This window comes from Schistocerca cancellata, chromosome 6 (genome assembly GCF_023864275.1).
Source record: "Schistocerca cancellata isolate TAMUIC-IGC-003103 chromosome 6, iqSchCanc2.1, whole genome shotgun sequence".
NCBI classification, from domain to species: Eukaryota; Metazoa; Arthropoda; class Insecta; order Orthoptera; family Acrididae; genus Schistocerca; species Schistocerca cancellata.
This window is the reverse complement of record NC_064631.1, coordinates 607368105-607383623: the sequence shown is the minus strand read 5'-3', so window position 1 is coordinate 607383623 and position 15519 is coordinate 607368105. Positions and strand designations below refer to the sequence as shown.

The 15519-nt window shown below is 38.6% G+C and overlaps 1 protein-coding gene across 1 annotated transcript in view; it reads left to right on the top strand.

Annotated features, from left to right (window-relative positions):
* The window catches only part of LOC126088449 (piezo-type mechanosensitive ion channel component), a 724612-nt gene that overhangs the window by 427426 nt on the left and 281667 nt on the right, over positions 1-15519 (top strand). Inside the window, exons 23-26 of the mRNA XM_049906591.1 lie at positions 10603-10698; positions 10814-10979; positions 11924-12285; positions 12417-12570. Coding sequence (XP_049762548.1) covers positions 10603-10698; positions 10814-10979; positions 11924-12285; positions 12417-12570 — 778 coding nt within the window. The remainder of the gene's footprint in view (positions 1-10602; positions 10699-10813; positions 10980-11923; positions 12286-12416; positions 12571-15519) is intronic.

Here is a 15519-nt window from a genome sequence, read left to right as displayed (position 1 = left end):
GTGGGCAGAGATTATTCAGGAGGCCAAGGCCCTACAAGGGATGTAGTGCCATGGAGTAGTAGTAGTAGTAATAGTAATGATTAATGCTAGCTCATCAAAATGTAAAGAATTACATGTTCTTTATTACCATTCCCAACTACAAAATCAGTTAATTTTGTAATTTATTGAATCTGATAGAAAATTCATTGTGTCATCATCATGATCCCCTATTCAGTGCTAACATTGGTGCCTCTTCTGATGTTAAGCCTATTACTTCAAAATCATTCTTAACCGAATCCAGGTACCTTCTCCTCGGTCTACCCCAACTCCTCCTACCCTCTACTGCTGAACCCATGAGTCTCTTGGGTAACCTTGCTTCTCCCATGCATGTAACATGACCCCACCATCTAAGCCTGTTCGCCCTGACTGCTACATCTATAGAGTTCATTCCCAGATATTTTTTTATTTCCTCATTGTGCACACCCTCCTGTCATTGTTCCCATCTACTAGTACCTGCAATCATCCTAGCTACTTTCATATCCGTAACCTCAACCTTATTGATAAGGTAACCTGAATCCACCCAGCTTTCGCTCCCATACAACAAAGTTAGTCGAAAGATTGAACGGTGCACAGATAACTTAGTCTTGGTACTGACTTCCTTCTTGCAGAACAGAGTAGATCGTAGCTGAGCGCTCACTGCATTAGCTTTGCTACACCTCGCTTCCAGTTCTTTCACTATGCTGCCATCCTGTGAGAATATGCATCCTAAGTACTTGAAACCGTCCACCTTTCTAACTTTGTTCCTCCTATTTGGCACTCAATCCATTTATATCTCTTTCCCACTGACATTACTTTTGTTTTGGAGATGCTAATCTTCATACCATAGTCCTTACATTTCTGATCTAGCTCTGAAATATTACTTTGCAAACTTTCAATAGAATCTGCCATCACAACTAAGTTATCCACATATGCGAGACTGCTTATTTTGTGTTCACCTATCTTAATCTCACCCAGCCAGTCTATTGTTTTCAACATATGATCCATAAATAATATGAACAACAGTGGAGACAGGTTGCAGCCTTGTGTCTGATTGAAAATTCAAATGATATGTGCCCCATCTAGATGATTATGAATATGCCATTATGTTAACTCTTTCCAGACTCAGATTTACAAGATTAACGTCATTCACTTACATTAAAGGCTTTTTATAATTCTACTTTTGACTGTGTTGGAGAGCCTGTCACATGCCAGGACCACTGTCCTGAACTATTGTGTGACATTTCAAACACCATACTACTGGTACTTTTTCTCAGTTGTGTGCCATTGATAAACTACACATGTGCTCTGTAGTAGTCATTGAACGCTCGACTAGATGAAATTTTCTTAAATCTTGATTTGACACCAATATCTACTAAGGTAGTACTCTAAGAACTGGGAGCTACAATTAGAATTTATTATACATTTTCTATACATAAAACAAGACATTAGTCATTAATATGTGTCCTTATTTTAGGCTAATATCCAGTTCAGGCTCTCACATTCAACCAACTAAACAAAATGCTGTTACAAAAAGATTCATTATATATTGACATTATTGCAATATATTATGTTAGAACCGCTGCTATTCCTTGCAGCTGTGTGCAGCACAGCAGTCTCTTTGCTGCACTTGCAATAATATCATGTACAGTGATACAGGTCTTGTTGCCACATGAAGCAATAATGACTACCTGAGGCACATAAGTAGAGTAACCACAACAGAATATGACCCATAACAAGCTTTCATACATAACAAAGATAGTTCTAACCCTCCAAGTGACCTTTGCTCTCATCTTTACCAAAATGTACAGTTTTATACACTTCTTCATTTATACATCAAGCTAATACAGATTTTTCCTATTAATCAAAAGGTTTCCTTTTTTGGAATTATTACCTATAAAATAGTGGAATATCTCATATCCTCTCATGTGCTGTGCCATTTAAATGAAGAAGCATCAGGCTATGTAACCACATTTATTAAATAATAAATTATGTGAAAACAACTTCAGGTACTTAGATTACAACTGTTGGATTGTTGTCCAGTATTTCTTTTTTTCTTTGTGACTATTCAGTACACTAGTATGGATTAAACTTTATTTCTCCTATTTTATCCAAATCAAGTAAGTCTGTATGTTTTACATACAAAAATATATCTCTGTATAAGTCCATTTATTATCAACACATGTTGCTAAAGGGACCAGATAGGTAATTAAGAAAACACACAAAACAGGTAGCTCATATGCCCCCATGAAATGTAACAATGCCATGTAATATTTGATAATACTCTGATTGAATTCATCTTTGAGAGATTTGTAATAGTTGTTAAAGTGTTTCATGCAAATCACAAAATATCTGCATTTAAGACTAGTACAGTGAATCAAAATATATTCTTCCTACCTTATTATGGTGCTGACTCATACCCATTGTAGTTGCCAACTAAAAGTTACTCACTAGGGTCAGAAACCTTCTAGGGCTCACTACCTTCGGCTTGATTTTCAAAAAGAAACTGAAGAAAAGAAAACTAAGACTAAAGTACTAAGATCATACACTCGATCATTCAAAGGGTTCAGAGATTATTGCTCCTTTCTGTGACATGGGAATGAGTTTTACTTAACACCTAAGTACTGAACATTTGAGTCTTTTAGCTGTTGTTTGTACTTTAGTTATCATAGTTGCTACAACTTCTCTGCCCTTGTGTCACCTTATTGGAGCATCCTGTATGCCCACATGGTACTGCTGGTCGACATCAAACATCTTGCTGCATCACTAACCTTTCCATCATCCACGCACTGCTTTATGCAGAGTGCATCCATCTTCGGGCCAAACGGATGGAAATGGAAGGCGTGAGCTCTGGGCTGTAGGGTGGATGAGGAAGAGCAGTCCATTGAAGTTTTATGAGCTCTTCTTGGGTGCAAAGCCTTTTGTGAGGCCTGGGATTGCCATGGATGACAATTGTATTTTGGTGGTGATAGGCACGCCAAAGTTGCTTCTTCAGTTTTCTGAGGGTAGCACAGTACACTTCAGAGTTGATGAATGGACAATGGGGCATGATATTAAACAGAATAACCTTTTCAGAGTCCAAGAGACTGTTGCTATGACCTTGCCAACTGAGGGTGTGGCACTGAACTATTACTTCGAGGGGGAGGTGGTGTGGTGTCACTCCACGGATAGCCCTTTTGTATCTGGTTTGAAGTGATGAACCCATGTTTCGTTGCCTGTGACAATGTTCGACAAAAAATTGTCACAATGGCCTTGTAATGCACAAGCAGTTCTGCACATGTGGTCCGTCATTGCTGTTTATGGGTTTCCATTCGGTGGCAAGGAATCCAGCAGGCACACATCTTTGAGTACCCCAATTGGTGGAAGAGGTTGTCAACACTACCAGCAGAGATGCCAAGTTGAACAGTAAGGTGTTTGCTAGTGAGCCGTCGATTACTTTGAATGAGTGTGTCCGTACATTCCAACACTGCAGAAGTTACAGCTGTGTGCTGCCAGCTATCCAATTGCCACATGGGAGATCAGACAGGTTTGTACAATCTTGTTGCAGTGATAACACAGGCCACACCCAATGACTTGCCGTGCTTTTGTTCTCAGCAAGGTCTCCTTAGACATTCTGCAAGCACCTATGAGGATATGTGATGCTCTGGTTTTCCACCAAAAGAAACTTGTGAGTACTCTGTGCTTGGAACGAACCTCTGTTACAGACACCATTTTGAAGGGTACATATAATGCCATCACCTGTCTGAACTTCATGAAAGTATAGGGGAAAAAGCAAGAATATTCCATGATGTTCCACAACAAATACTACGTTTTTTCAACCAAAACTGGCAGAGAAAAAAAGTGTTGCATTACTTATTGAATGCCCCTCATGCATGTAGTGACCATAAGTCCTTGTGCAGTAGTGAAGCAAACCATCATTTCCACTTCCAACACTTTGTTCTTGAGTCAGTCATTCCATCTTTTTTACTTCTTGTCATTACTTATATGCCACTGCTTCCTAATGTTCTTCTCTCTCTCTCCTCCAGCTGTCTCTTCATTTACCTTCATTGATGCCCTCTCCTTCTTTTTTAAAAATAGTCAGCAGTCTTTTGACTGGTCTGGTGCAGCTTGCCACAAATTCATCTCCTGCACTAACTTCTAGTGACTCTGATGAAGAAAGAAAACCCTTCTATGAATGCCTAAAAGAAATGCTTGAAAAAGGGAGAGACTGTTTTTATAAAACTGTGATTGGTGAAATAATGCCCAAATTTGAACTTGAGGCCCCATTTCAGGGCCTTGACCACAAAATCTGTCAGGGAAAAATGTTGAAATTTGTCTTGGAAATCAGGGAAATATCAGGGAATTTCACATGGGGAAACTTGTGGGAAAAATGGAACAGAAGAGCATTGAAGCATTAGAGGTGAATGTGGAAAACCAGGTGGACTGATATGATAAGGAATGAAGAGCTACTCTGCAGAATCGTTGAAGGAAGGGACATATGGAAAACGCTGACAAGACGAAGAGACAAGAGAATAGGACATGCGTTAAAGCATCAGGAAAGCTGTCGGGGAAGATAGACATTTGAATACATCCAACAAATAAAAGAGGAGATAGGGTGCAAGTGCTCTCTGGAATCAGGGACATTTTGATTAGTAGGCAAATACACTACCCCTAGACCGTAGGTATGCAGCAGTAAAATTTATATTTTATTGTCTAATTACAGTCAGTGGCTGTTCAAAAAGTATCTAACCTTAATTTTTATTGTTGAAACCTTCAATGTATTGGAGTGCACACATTCTCAATCTGATGGATTTGATAAATGTTTAGGGGTGAAGCAGTGGGTACCATACAGATAAAGGAGATATACAAAAGCTTCAGTGATGGCTGTTCATCAGTGAAGACTGTAGCACATTCAGGTAGACCCTCAATATCTACAGTGAAGCACATTCAGGTAGGCCCTCAATATCTACAAATGAGGTTGTTATTGATCAAGTAAGGACCCTGGCAATGCAAGATAGTCAAATAACAATCATAAAACTTGCAGACAAGGTCAAAATAAGTATTGGGCCCATTCATTCCATTTTTACAGAACAGTTAGACCTCAGGAAGACGTCGACAAAATTTATGCCAAAGTTGTTAACAGCTGAGCAGAAGCAACTTCATTCAGAGATCACACAGGAATTGCTGGATACTATGAACAGTAATCCCATCTTTGTTAACACTGTGATCACTGGTGAAGAGTCCTGGGTTTATGTTTATGACCTAGAGACAAGGTTCCAGTCATCACAGTAGAAGCATCCATTATCACCGAGACACAAAAAAGTGAGGCAAGTCTGCAGCAATGTGAAAGTCATGCTGCCCCTCTGTTTTGACTCCAATGGTGGGGTCCATCACAAGTATGCCCCAAAAGGTACTAATATCAACAAGAGGTTCTGGTTGCCTTTGCAAAGCAGTGAGACATAAATGGCCAGACTTACAGTTCCTGGACAGTTGGCCTTCCCCCCCAAACACAACAAGGCTGTGGCCTGTCAGCCATCTTCGTCCCCTTACATAGACCCGAGTGACTTCTCAACTAAACTCTAAAGAACCAGATCTCAAAACACGGAAGCCATTATGCATAATTAGACAAAGCAGCTGCGCCTCATACCAAAAGAGGCTTTCCATTGATGCTTCCAGCATTGGAAGCAGCATTGAGAGAGGTATGTTGAAGTTAGGGAACTACTGCATCTGACTAAAGATTGATTTTATAAATAGAACTTGGGTACATACTGAACAGCCCTTATACACGTAACAGAGGATCTTATAGCCTAATCCTGACATGATTAATAAATTCACAATAAGGAAGTAAATTTATCCTCTAACAGACTATATTGTGTAACACTTCAGCCAAAAGCATCCAGTTCATCTACAACCTACAGTGAAGGTTAGTACAAAAATTTCCAGTATAGTAAAGTATTTATCTTCTCCATATTTCTTGATTTCTTCTTTCATACTCTTTCTCAGAGCCTTGCACATCTTTGTCTCTACTGTAATTTTTCTTCTCTTGTCAATCAAACTTATTTTATTTGTCTGCTCTATTTGGTTGGTTTTGAGATTTACTCGAGCCACCCACTTCTTCAACTATTGTGACTAGTACCTTTGTACTTTTAATTTTCTCTCAATTTTTCCTCGAAACTCCTCTTTCCTTTCTCCAAGATTTCTGATACATAAAATTTTTCTTTCCAATTTAATTGGTTTTGGTCTTCCATGTTTCATCATGTTTTGTATTCACTTCAAACCTTCCTCAGATTAATCAATGATCACTGTGTGTAGTGAACCTGTTTGGCACCATTTTGGGGCCTTGGTGTTCCAGTTTGGGCATTCAAGTCACCAATCAAAATTTTATAAAAACAGCCTCTCCCTTTTTCATGTGTTTCTTGTAGGCATTCATAGAAGAGTGACTAGAAGTATGTGTATATGCTTGAATTATTTGTATTTTATATTTTTTCTGGCATTCTTATTACCAAATGTGCAGTTTTACACGATGTTCCTTATAATACTGCTATCTTGTTTACAATGGTTTTGTTTATTAAAATTCTGACTCCATTTAGTTTTCCGTGTGGTTCAAAACAGTAATAGAAGAGATTTTCTGAATTGAACCAAGGCAGTTTTCACTTTTATTGTGTACTTCATTTAAGACAAAAATGTTCTGGTTGATTTTTCTCTAATTCCTTTTCTCCACTATGTGATCAAAAGTGTGTGGAAACCTGGCTGAAAATGACTTACAAAGTTCATGGCACCCTCTATCAGTAATACTGGAATTCAGTATAGTGTTGGCCCTCCCTTAGCCTTGATGACAGCTTCCACTCTCGCAGGCATACATTCAATCAGATGCTGTAAGGTTTCTTGGGAAATGGCAGTCCATTCTTCACAGAGTGCTGCACTGAGGAGAGGTATCGATGTCAGTTGGTGAGGCCTGGCACGAAGTCAGCATTCAAAAACATCCCAAAGGTGTTTATGGGATTCAGGTCAGGCCACTGTGCAGGCCAGTCCATTGCAGGGATGTTATTGTTTTGTAACCACTCCACCACTGGCCGTGCACTATGAACAGGTGCTCGATCATGTTGAAGGTGCAATCTCCATCCCCGAATTGCTCTTCAACAGTGGGAAGCAAGAAGGTGCTTAAAACATTGATGTAGGCCTGTGCTGTGATAGTGCCATGCAAAACAACAAGGGGTGCAAGCCCTCTCCATAAAAAACACGACCACACCATTACACCATCGCCGCTGAATTTTACTGTTGGCACTACACACGCTGGCAGATGACATTCACCGGGCATTTGCCATACCCACACCGTGCCGTTGGGTCACCACACTGTGTACCATGATTCATCACTCCATACAACGTTTTTCCATTGTTCAATCTTTCAATGTTTATGCTCCTTACACCAAGCAAGGCGTCATTTGGCATTTTCTGGTGTCATGTGTGGCTCATGAGCAGCCGCTCGACCATGAAATCCAAGTTTTCTCACCTCCCTGCTAACTATCGTAGTACTTGCAGTGAATCCTTATGCAGTTTGGAATTCCTGTGTGATGGTCTGGATGGATGTCTGCCTATTACAGATTATGATCCTCTTCAACTGTCAGCGGTCTCTGTCAGTCATCAGACGAGGACGGCCTGTACACTTTTGTGCTGTATGTGCCCCTTCACTTTTCCACTTCACTATCACATCAGAAACAGTGGACCTAGGGATGTTTAGGGGTGTGGAAATCTCGTGTACGGACGTATGTCACAATTGAAACTCCATCACCTGACCAAGTTCGAAGTCCCTGAGTTCCACAGAGCACCCCATTCTGCTCTCTCATGATGTCTAATGACTACTGAGGTCGCTGATATGGAGTACCTGGCAGCGCAATGCCCCTAATATGAAAAACGTATGTTTTTGGGGGTGTCTGGATGCTTTTGAGCACATAGTGTATTTGTGTCAAATTCCATCTTCCACCAGCAACTGACAGTTGTAGGTACAAATTTGAAAGCATTGCTTCCCTTATTTCATAGACATGGAATTCTGTGACATTAAAGCAGCTCCCAAGCGGAGATGAAAATGTGTTCCTGATTTAACTTGAGAAATTTTACCTTAATATCATGGATAATGATTCAAAGCTGAGGAGCATAATCACCATCTTTGCTTTAGAATGGATTGACGATCTAATTTTCCAAGCCACCCCTAATACCAAGTACAGACTTCTTTGACTGGTTGCTCCACTGGCGTACAGATGCTGCCCATGTTGATAGCATTGGTCTACCCTGGACATTTCACTTCCTAATTTCCACCAATATCTGGGAGGCTTTCCCTGATCTGTGACCTGGTTAGGTGCCCTAAAGGGGAAAATAAATGCTAGTATTTCTTGAATCATCTAAGCCTTTTTCTGATGAGACTCAATAATATGTTGTTCTATCTTACTTGCCTACAGGTCTATGTTCTTATTAATTGTATCCAATTTGAAAATCAAGTCAGTAGTTGTCCTATTCCACATTGGCCTTAGTTTTAATCAATTTGACATTTGTATCAGCAAGAACTTTTTCAAACTTAAGACTCTGAATATAAAAGTCAACACTGGTTTGTTCTATCTCTGCTTTCAGATCAGTACTTAACTGTCTCACTTTATGATTTAGGTCAGAAATAGTCCATAAAACTTCCTTCATATTTCTTGTCAATACTGACATGCAGTTCAAATAATAATATGTGTACAGTACTTCCCCTGTTAGAAGTTTATTGACAGTTCCCTAGAAAATCACTACTTGAATTAAATTTCATTGTCTAACACCAGCAAAGTTTCACACAATACATGGAAAAAAGGATATAAAAATATTTTGGTGTATATACAGCTCACCTCAGTATTCTGAACTTTATGCCTTATCATGAGATGTACTGCTTTACATGCCCATCACTATCAGTGAAGCCATGAAGTAATTGCAGAGTTGTCTCTTGAGCTGGAAATTGCTGCTTCATCACTGATTGTGTAACGCAGTCACTTTCTGCCACAGCAGTACGTCAGTTTTATACCATCCCATCATCATTTAAAAATCTTTTTTGTTGGATACAATATTGTGACCCTTACTAGCGAGTCATCAGCAACAAATTTCTTTGTGGCAACTGTCTCTAGAACTTAGGTTGCACAGTTTCTTTCCTTTATTTGTTGTTATTCAGTTTCTGGGAGTAACACAACAGTTTTACAATAATTCTTCATGGGAAAAAGGTTTTTCTGCTTAAGTACTTTTTCCCAGTACTTTCCATTATTAGATTTGTGCAATATTCTTCACTTGTTCTTTGTGTGTGTGTGTGTGTGTGTGTGTGTGTGTGTGTGTGTGTGTGTGTGTATACACGCGTGGGGGTGTGGGTGTGCGTTATTGCTCACTTTTTGTGAAATTTCAGTTGAGTTAACAGGTTGTGTGTTCCTTTCAAGAAACACACATTAACACCATTTTGGTTCAGCATACTGAATCAGACTGAATAACAAAGCTCACTTCAATGTTTCTAGTTAACTGACTTCGTTCTGTGTTGAGGATGCACATTGTCCCTAGATATAGCTGCTCAACGTATTCACGATAAAAATAGTTTCCCCTACCAATACCTGTATCTTTAAATTTGATATCTTGTTTTATAAATTTTGGTTGTGACTGTTCTTCATTGGTAAGAAGCCATAAGGATACGCAACATTCAATTGGAGTGGGATGTATCACCACAGGAAATTTAGGTGTAACACTCTTGAAGCTTTCTTGGAAGCATTAAATCACTTGAATATTTAATACAAAAGACTTATGAGGACAAAGTGATTCTCTTTTTGGTGAGCTTTTGTAAGATAGACAATAATTATGATTCTTAGATGTTAGAGAACAAGCTAAGTACATTCCAGCAAATCTTCTGGCTTTTGGTGAATGGCAAACTGGGAATTATCCCCCCCCCCCCCCCCCCCCACCTCTCTCTCTCTCTCTCTCTCTCTCTCTCTCTCTCTCTCTTTCTTTTATATCATAATATCAAGAGAGAAGCAAAGTCCAATTACAGCCTGTGGGCTCAAACCCAGAAATATCACAGTTGAATAATACTGAAAAATAGTAACAGATAATAATAAAAAGAATCAGAAAAATAGAAGTATATAAAAACTGTCCAAATAAAAAAGCAATGAAGATCAGAAAGAGAAGTGAGAAAAGGTAAAAAGGGTAGAGTGGGGTGAGGGTTAAAACAGCTAGGTGGGTGGATTATAGTGAGCCTAGGAAATGCAGCATCATACCACATTTAAACTTAACACAAACTTTAGTGAAAAAACTATGAGAGGCTTTGGTTTCTAGAAAGTATTTGTGTATTACCAGTTTACTATGTTCACTGTGGCTATCAGCGTATATCATGATATGTAAAATGACCACATGATCACCTCAAAATGGCCTTGTAGTTCAAATTACAATCTCATTGATTGAAAATAAAGCTAAAAAAGGCAAAATCATTGCCCGTCAAAATATATTAGACAACAGTGGCAACAACACAAAAAAGATAATTGCTGTTCTATTTGTTTAGCCTTAATTTTTATATTAGTAAAATGATAGCAATTACATTTTTTAAATTTCTTTAAGCATATCCGTGGTACAATTCTGTGTTGCTGAGAAGATTACAGGATTGGATGTTCCTCCCGGATCCACTCCACAGCCCTCCAGCATACAAACTTGTCTGTAAGTTTTATTCACATCATATGCGTTTTTGCTTTCTTGTAGTCTTAAAATATGATTTAGAAGGAGGCAATGTGGTCTACATTTTTTTTTTTTTTTTTTTTTTTTTTTAATACAGGTGATTTTGTTTTATTGATGTTGGTATGTCGCCAGAGTGTTGTTTTCCATATTGAAAGGCAAAACACTGATGTGGAATTCCCTGGTGGTACCAACAAAGATATAACCACAGAAGTTGAAGATCCAAATTTTATAAATCCAGTGCCTGATCACATTTCATATGTACGGTAAGTATGACTATTTTTTCTGTGGGTGTTACTGTATAGTAGCAGAAAGTGGCATTGAACAGTTTCAATTTATACATTTGCTGAACTTAATAACTGAAAACAATTAATTTTGAAAATAATTGGTAACAAGAGTTGCTGAATCTTAATTAGATTTGGAATGAGAGAGAAATATTTAGAAAAAGAATCTTCAGATTGATGAAATTTTGTGTGGTTAGTTTCAAAATTCCAGGCTGTTATCCTATTAATTTCATTGAACATCAATATATGAAGTGTTTGAGATTCATGTATTATTTTAAATGCCACAGAAAAGATGGAAACATGTATTGGCTCCTCTGGTCTCTAGCTGAGATTCATGTTCTAGGGTACTGATTGCGTACATAATTACTTATTTTATATTTAGCTGAACTTCTCACATTTGCTGTTAAAATGGCCTACAAATAATTATAATGGCAATGATTACAATGTAAGGAAAAGGATGGATTGCTACGGATTGTAAAGATGACACAATACAGACAGCTACAGCGAAATGACTGTTACATACTGAGCATTCTGATCGCAGCAGCTGGAGGTAGCAGTGATGTGTGCATGAGGTGTGCCTGTGTGCGTTCCCATGCTTGTGTGCACATATATGTGTGTGTGTGTGTGTGTGTGTGTGTGTGTGTGTGTGTGTGTGTGTGTGCACGCGCGCACCCGCACCTGCGGTTGTGCAGGTGTGCATGCATGCATGTGTGCATGCATGCACATGTACTTTTCTGGATAAGGCTTTAACTGATAGCTCAAATGTGTAGTAGTCACTGTCATTTTTATGGTGGGTAACACTTTATCCTTTTCATAATATTATTGATATTCCAACCTGGACTTTCCATTATTTGAAATATTATTTGTTTGTGTGTGTGTGTGTGTGTTTGTTCAGATTGTGAAATGAGTTTTTCATTTCTACACAGGTCCTGGTTGGATATATTGAAACGAGGAGTCTTGCGTGGATTCCTGTGGACATCCTTAGCTGTTGTTTTCCTCACTGGCACAAATAGGGTTAATGTCTTCTCTCTTGGTTACTTGTGTGGTTCGTTCATTTTCTTGTGGCAGGGAGAAGATTTTTACTTAAGGCCGATCAAGATGGTGGTGAGATGGTGGAATACTTTGCTTGGCTATAATGTGGCTGTGATAGTCATTAAAGCTATTCTTCAGATACCTGGATGCATTTTTGCTGAATATTTTCAAACTAATGCTTGCTGGGCTGTGCAGTTGTTCAGTATAGGTTGTATAAAAAGATTTGGCAACTCTCTCGAGAGCAGTGGCCTGACTGGTAAGTCAGTTTCTTTCTCTTTTATGAGTTGTAAAATGAAGACAGTTTTAGTAGAGGTTCTTGCTATAAGCTGTAATGGGGATAAAAGTAACAATAACAATGAGAAACAAAGCTGTCTTATTTATTTTCAGATGCTCCAGAATGTCATGTGCCAAAAGAAGATGTTGGTATTGCGTGGGATGGTGTTTGCTTTGGATTTCTTATCTTGATGAGACGGATATTTTGTAGCTATTACTTTGTTCATCTTGTCAATGAAACAAAGGCAATGACAGTCCTTGCTTCCAGGTTAGTAAATTAGAGAAGTATTTAAAGTGGAATCTGATCTAAATGCTTCCTCTATAAATGATACACAAGATGTTGATAAAGAACATGCCTTGTTTAACTTGTGTTTTAACATCTCCTTGTTCAATCACTGCAAGTTCATTTAAAATGTATTTTAGGTGTTGTAAGTGAAATGTCCTTTTCAATAATGCTATACTGAAATTTACAACTGCTGCTTCAGCTGCATCTTATAGGAATAGATGCTTATTTCCAACACTAGATTTCAGCACTTTGCTTGTATAGAAACTCCAGATGGTTTACTTTTGGACTACCCTGTGTGAAAAAGTTTTTTGTTGAGTTGCTTAAGTGTTAAGTACTTCATATTACCTAATGTACCATACTACAGGGAAAAGTAAGAGCCCAAGGATATTAGGTTTTTAGTTCACAGCTTCTTTAAACACTACAAAAGTCTATTAAGCTGACTTTGTGACAGATTATTTTGTTGATTTCAAAGTAATTTGAGAGAGTTGTCTTATAATTTAATAACAAATTTATGTATTTTGGGTGAAAGCCTCATTCTGGTTCCTGCAAAAACATTTTTGACTTCTTCTGAAAACTGTATTGCTAATGGTATTACTATTACTATTATTATTATTATTTTTATTATTATTATTGTTGTTGTTGTTGTTGTTATTTTGCAGTAGTAAATGTATACAAAAATACAATCACTTCTTTGCACATTTCTCAAGATTAAGGACTGTGTAGATGTTGGGCTGTTTATCCAGAAAGCAATCACAGTGGTTTGATCAGATTTCACACAAATTCTAATAAGAGACAATAAATTCCATGAAGTGCAATTTCCATAATTTATACTTTCCCAACATTTGATCACTTTATTTTTAACATGTTCATGATTACAACAACAATGCTGCTGATAGTACAATCATGACTAAAGTGTTTTTCAATGAACTAAAAACCAACCACATATCTGCTCCTCTTAGGTGTTACATGGTCATCCCAGTGGTATTCCTTACCACAGCAGGGACTCTTTTCTGTTTATCTCTTCAGCACTCACAGCACTCAATAGTCGTATGTAACATACAAATATTTGTGAACATTTACAGTATTGTATGTATAAATTTTAAATGATTGTTTTGTAGCACTCCCGCACTTGAAACTCGTTTGATCTTCGGATATATAACCAACTTTCAATGAAAATTCTGTCTCACGGACTACTGGAAATTCAGCTTTGGAAATTGTGTGTATCATACTTGTAGGGACAGTTGTTGTTACTGCATCTGCCCCCAATAGCTGAGTGGCCAGCACGACAGAATGTCAATCCTAAGGGCCCGGGTTTGATTCCCAGCTCGGTCAGAGATTTTATCCACTCAGGGACTGGGTGTTGTGTTGTCCTCATCATCAAGTTGCCGAAGTGGCGTCAAATCGAAAGACTTGCACCCGGTGAATGGTCTACCCGACAGGAGGCCCTAGTTACATGACATTCCATTCTGTTGTTACTGTGTCATCGTAGTATAAGTGGTAGAAGAGGCTGTAGCTGTGTTCTTCAGCAATATCCCCAGTCGATTGTTGCAGACAACTGTTGATATTGGTATCTGCAGACTGTGACTGGTGTGCCTTGATTTCTATGGCTTGTCACAGTTAGAATCCAATTTGAAATCACTGAAGCAAGTCGAAATTAAGAAATGGGAGGTACAGGGAGAACACGTTAGGCAGGAGAAAGAGTATTCAGTAACACGATTCTTAAAATAGAGAAAGAAAGACAAATATTGGAATGGATTACTTTTAGGGTGGCAGGTAAAAATATTGTTCAGTTTTATATTTTGTAATGTTTGGTAGTTTTGTGTGATTTTTGGATACCACAGGCTTTTACAAAGGCCTGAAAACAATTTGTGTGAACTTCCAGAAAGTGATGTAGACTGTACTGTTCCTAGTTCTCTGTCAACACTCTCTAAGAATAATGCAGAGAAATCAGAAACCATGTTAATAAATAAAAGTCTTCTCTTGTTTAAATGATCATTATATTAAGACAAAAGTTCACACACCCAAGTATTAGTTTCGAAAATCATTAAAGCTTGCCGTATTGCACGCAGTTCAGAGACAATTTCTACTCTTTATTCCTAATTATGTAAAGTTAATGGCTTGCCTTAAAAGTGGATACTAATCTCAGACATTACGACTTGGTTTTCCATACTATAGCTGGCAGCACATGAAACAGATAATTGAAAACAAAATACAAGTTTCCCAGTTAAATTATTAATCCAAGAAAATTCGTTTTACATCATGTCACAAAATATACACAATATACCATTTGATCAGGGCGGGGGGAGGGGGATCTTGTCAGTCGTCATTACTGCCATATGATGCTAGTCGACATGGACACGGCCAAAATCACTCCAAGTGTGGACAGTAAGGAAACAGTTGCTCTAAATTTGCTCCCAGCATGGCCAGCAGCAACCATCCAGTACCCTATTTGACTACAAAATTGCTTGTATTGTTGTTAGTTGAAGCATGCAATGATCCAAATTTAAGTCTAGGTAAATCTATACTCCTCTGCCTGGAACAGTTCCGTCCTCCGTCACAGCGGGACCCACCTCCTCTTCCTCAAAATCATCCTCTCCAAACCTTCCAGGAATTTCTGAGTTCCAGCTTGCCTCTCAATCCTTCTTAAAAAACCTTAATCCTACTCCCAACATCACCACTGCTGAAGCCCAGGCTATCCGTGATCTGAAGGCTGACCGATCCATTGTCATTCTTCCGGCGGACAAGGGTTCCACGACCGTGGTACTTGATCGTCGGGAGTATGTGGCTGAGGGACTGCGTCAGCTTTCAGACAACACTACTTACAAAGTTTGCCAAGGTAATCCCATTCCTGACGTCCAGGCGGAGCTTCAAGGAATCCTCAGAACCTTAGGCCCCCTACAAAACCTTTCACCTGACTCCATCAACCTCCTG